This window comes from Medicago truncatula, chromosome 7, assembly GCF_003473485.1.
Source record: "Medicago truncatula cultivar Jemalong A17 chromosome 7, MtrunA17r5.0-ANR, whole genome shotgun sequence".
In the NCBI taxonomy this organism is placed as follows: Eukaryota; Viridiplantae; Streptophyta; class Magnoliopsida; order Fabales; family Fabaceae; genus Medicago; species Medicago truncatula.
Window position 1 is genome coordinate 12,613,335 of NC_053048.1, and position 3,495 is coordinate 12,616,829.

Consider the following 3,495-nt stretch of genomic DNA (forward strand, 5'->3'; position numbering starts at 1 on the left):
GCGTCGTGTGTATTGTGTGGAGAAGGTTTGGAAACACAACTCGTCTCTTTTTAGATTGTGAGGTAGTGTCAAAGGTTTGGGTGAAGGTGATTCATTGGTTGAGATTTACTTTCATTACTCCGCCTAATTTTTTTAACTATTTGGATTGTTGGACAGCACAATGGAGGTCTAAGAAAATTAGACAGGGGTTTTGGTTGATTTGGCATGCTTGTATTTTGGTGATTTGGAGGGAAAGAAGCGAGTCTTTAATGATCGCTTAAAGGAGGTTAATGAGTTAGCTGAGGAGATTAAAGAGTTGCCGTGACAATGGAGTTTAAAGAGACTGTCTAAATTGTATTACCTTTATACGAATGGACGTGCAATCCGCGCAATTGCTTGCAAATGGGCTAACTGAGTTAGTTTTGTGTTGGTGTGCTATTTTTTTGTCGACTATGCTAGTATATGTGTGTGGTTTTTTGTCTCCCTACTCTGGTGTGCTGGTTCCTCTGCTGTGCTTGTCTTTGGTGGTTCTGTAGCTATGCGCCTGTCGCGTCTTCCTGCTGTTTGTTTTCTTCTACTGTGGTTAGGCCAGTTTTCTGTGTAGGATTTATATGGGTTGTGTGTTTCCGTTGCGTTAGTGCTGCATATTTACGGTCTTTGTAATGTTTCTGCAATATTATGCACCGTTTATGCAAACTAGCTTATAATGCGGTATAAAGAACCAATATCTTTGTTGTTTCAGTATGAGTTTTTCATAACAAAAGTGGTTCATTTGCATTTACTATAAGATACACGTTTTATGAAATATCAAGATCATTTTCACAAAGTACAATACAATAGACATATATAAACCATACGGTATAAACATATACCCATACAAGGGCTAGTAGGATTGTGTATATCGTTATAGATCATAAACGAGGGAATAATCATTGCGAATATATGACATATTAGTTATATATTGTCACCTCCTCCTGTGTGAAAACCATCGCCAAGTGGATCATTATTGTTCCAAGGAGAAGGATAGTAGAATGCCGGAGGAGGAGATTGACCAAGAGAAGAACCACCTCCATCTTCACCACCAATCCTCGTAGCTGCGATATCATGATTCGGAATTTCAGTGCAAGTAGTATAGCGAATCAAATCAGCGTTAGTAGCATCAAGTTCCTTTTGGAGCCTAATAACTTGTCTTTGGAGGACTGAAATGGCACCGACGCAACCATAAACTGGATCTTTTATCCTTGCCTCAGCTTCATAAGCAAGAGAGTTCACTGCATCTTCCCTTTGATGTGGTTGCACTTCATTCAGAAGTTTACTTACATTGCTTGCACCAAATATTTTGTGAACATTTGCAAATTTTTGTGGTTCTTCTGGTGGGAAATATGGAGCAAATATGCAATCTGGCATGCACTTCCTTCTCAAAAACTTGCAAGCAGCACATGGTGAATTCGAGTACGCACTTGAAGATGCCATTATTATTATCTTCAAATTAAATCAAGCACAACAAAATAATTTATAATTACAATCTCACAAATGAAATAAATAACTTATCACTATAAATTGATTGAATTTTTAAATTTGAAAAAAAGTTGGAATGTATTGCCATAAAGAAATCAACAACAACATAGTTGGAATGTATTGACTATTATGTCATGCTTTAGCACTCTTTTTTTTGTTTAAATATAAAAAAATCAACAAAATACAACTAATTATTGAATTAAATTTAAAAAAAAAATGCTAATTATTGAGTTAAGTGTTGAAGAAGTTAAATGATCCGAATTCAAATTCTAAAGAAGAGAAATGCTAAGATGAATAAATACATACTTTTTTTTGTAAAATGGATCCAATCTGAATTTGATCACCAATTAAACTTCTATGGACATGGATCATAAAACTAGGGTTAGGGAGGATACTTAATTAGTTGCTTAATCATTTACCTTACTAGTTGTTTTTGTAGCAACAATTCTACCTCAAACTTATTTTACTTTTTTAATTCATATAAAGACATATTTATGTTGAATCAATGTACTATTTATTATTCTTGAAAGAAAAAAAATGTACTATTTATTATACTAAAAAACAACCAAAAAGTGCCTATATTAACATACAGAATCTCCCAGCACTATGATAACTACCTAGAACCTTTTTTATCTCAATTTCATAATCCGTTCAAGACCATAAACAAGCAAAGGAGGAAATTACCAAATATAATAAATAAATAAAAACACTATATGTTATTTTATTTTATTTTTAATAGACTGTATATGTTATATAAAGTAGATTATTGTTCTATGTATATACGTTTGGTTGATTCATCAGAAACAGTAAATTTAGCTCCTGAATTTGTGTTTCTCCTCACAATCTCCAGTACTCCTATAGGTCTAGACCAAAAGAAAAAGTACACCTACCTAGCTATTTAAATCTAGTGATGAATTAAACTTGAGTTTAATTAATATGAATATACATGATGTGGAAGTTTAATTAAACTTGATGCATCATTCAATTCATCAGAATTTTATCTAAATAATTCAAAAAACATAAACCTTGAAACAAATCTTGTGCAACATAAATCATTATGCAAACTAACACCAATATATTAAAGAAGAAGAAGAAGAAATAATAATTGGAATGAACAAACCATGTAGTTTAGATGATCGTTACCTTTCTTTTTTTTCTTTTCCTCTTGTATAAGAAAGTAAAGCTCTTTCAATTAAGATCTAGCTTCTTAAGTAATAATAACAATAATAATGGTAGTGAAAAAGAAGGTAAGCGACCAGAAGAGAAGTCTTGGGAATTTACTATTGGATGTGAAAGTTCAGATAGAAAACCCTAGTTAGTTGTAGGACATGATGAGAAAAAACCGCAATTACAATGACAAAAGATAAACAACATGAGAGTGAAGGGAGGAAAAAGAGCATTTTCTAGAGAGAGAGTGGAAAAGAAAGTAAAAGACAAATGCAATAAATGGAGGCTATAGCGCAAGGGAAAAAAAGAATGAATATGACATAACCATCATATCATAATTAGCATGCCTTGAACCCAATTTTTTTTTTTTTTATTGTATTAAAAAATTGTTTTAAAATATAATATAATATAAATTTTTATCTTTTTCAAAAACATCAATAATATAGGATTATTATTAGAAAAATTGTTTAAAAATGTAACTGGAATAAAAAATAATCTAACCATAAGTTTCCTCTTTTAATAAGATTTAACAATTTTTTAATTTGTAATTTAAGTAAAATTATAAAAAAAAGTAAATAAATTACTTTTAATGAAGGGTAAAATTGGATAATGCAAAAGTCAGCTTATTTATGTAGTTTCTTTGTGGTTTTATACGGTATAAATATGAGTTTTGCTATAAGACACTCATGAATATGTCTGTTAGCAATTCACACCTTAAGGTATGTTTATCAACTTTTTAATTATAATTTGTTAAAAGACATCTTCATAAAAATTTGTTGATGTCTTTTAACAAATGTCTATAGAATAACTTGTTAAAAGACACATTCATAA

General features: G+C 31.0%; 1 protein-coding gene across 1 annotated transcript; it reads right to left on the reverse strand.

Annotated features, from left to right (window-relative positions):
- Nucleotides 1–727: 727 nt before the first annotated feature.
- On the reverse strand, nucleotides 728–2,865 carry LOC25497949 (LOB domain-containing protein 25). Its single transcript, XM_013592681.3, has 2 exons — nucleotides 2,641–2,865; nucleotides 728–1,461 (listed from the first exon to the last, which is right to left on the reverse strand). The coding sequence occupies exon 2, from the start codon at nucleotides 1,450–1,452 to the stop codon at nucleotides 934–936; it is 519 nt and encodes a 172-aa protein (XP_013448135.1). The 5' UTR covers nucleotides 1,453–1,461; nucleotides 2,641–2,865; the 3' UTR covers nucleotides 728–933.
- Between the last annotated feature and the right edge of the window lie 630 nt (nucleotides 2,866–3,495).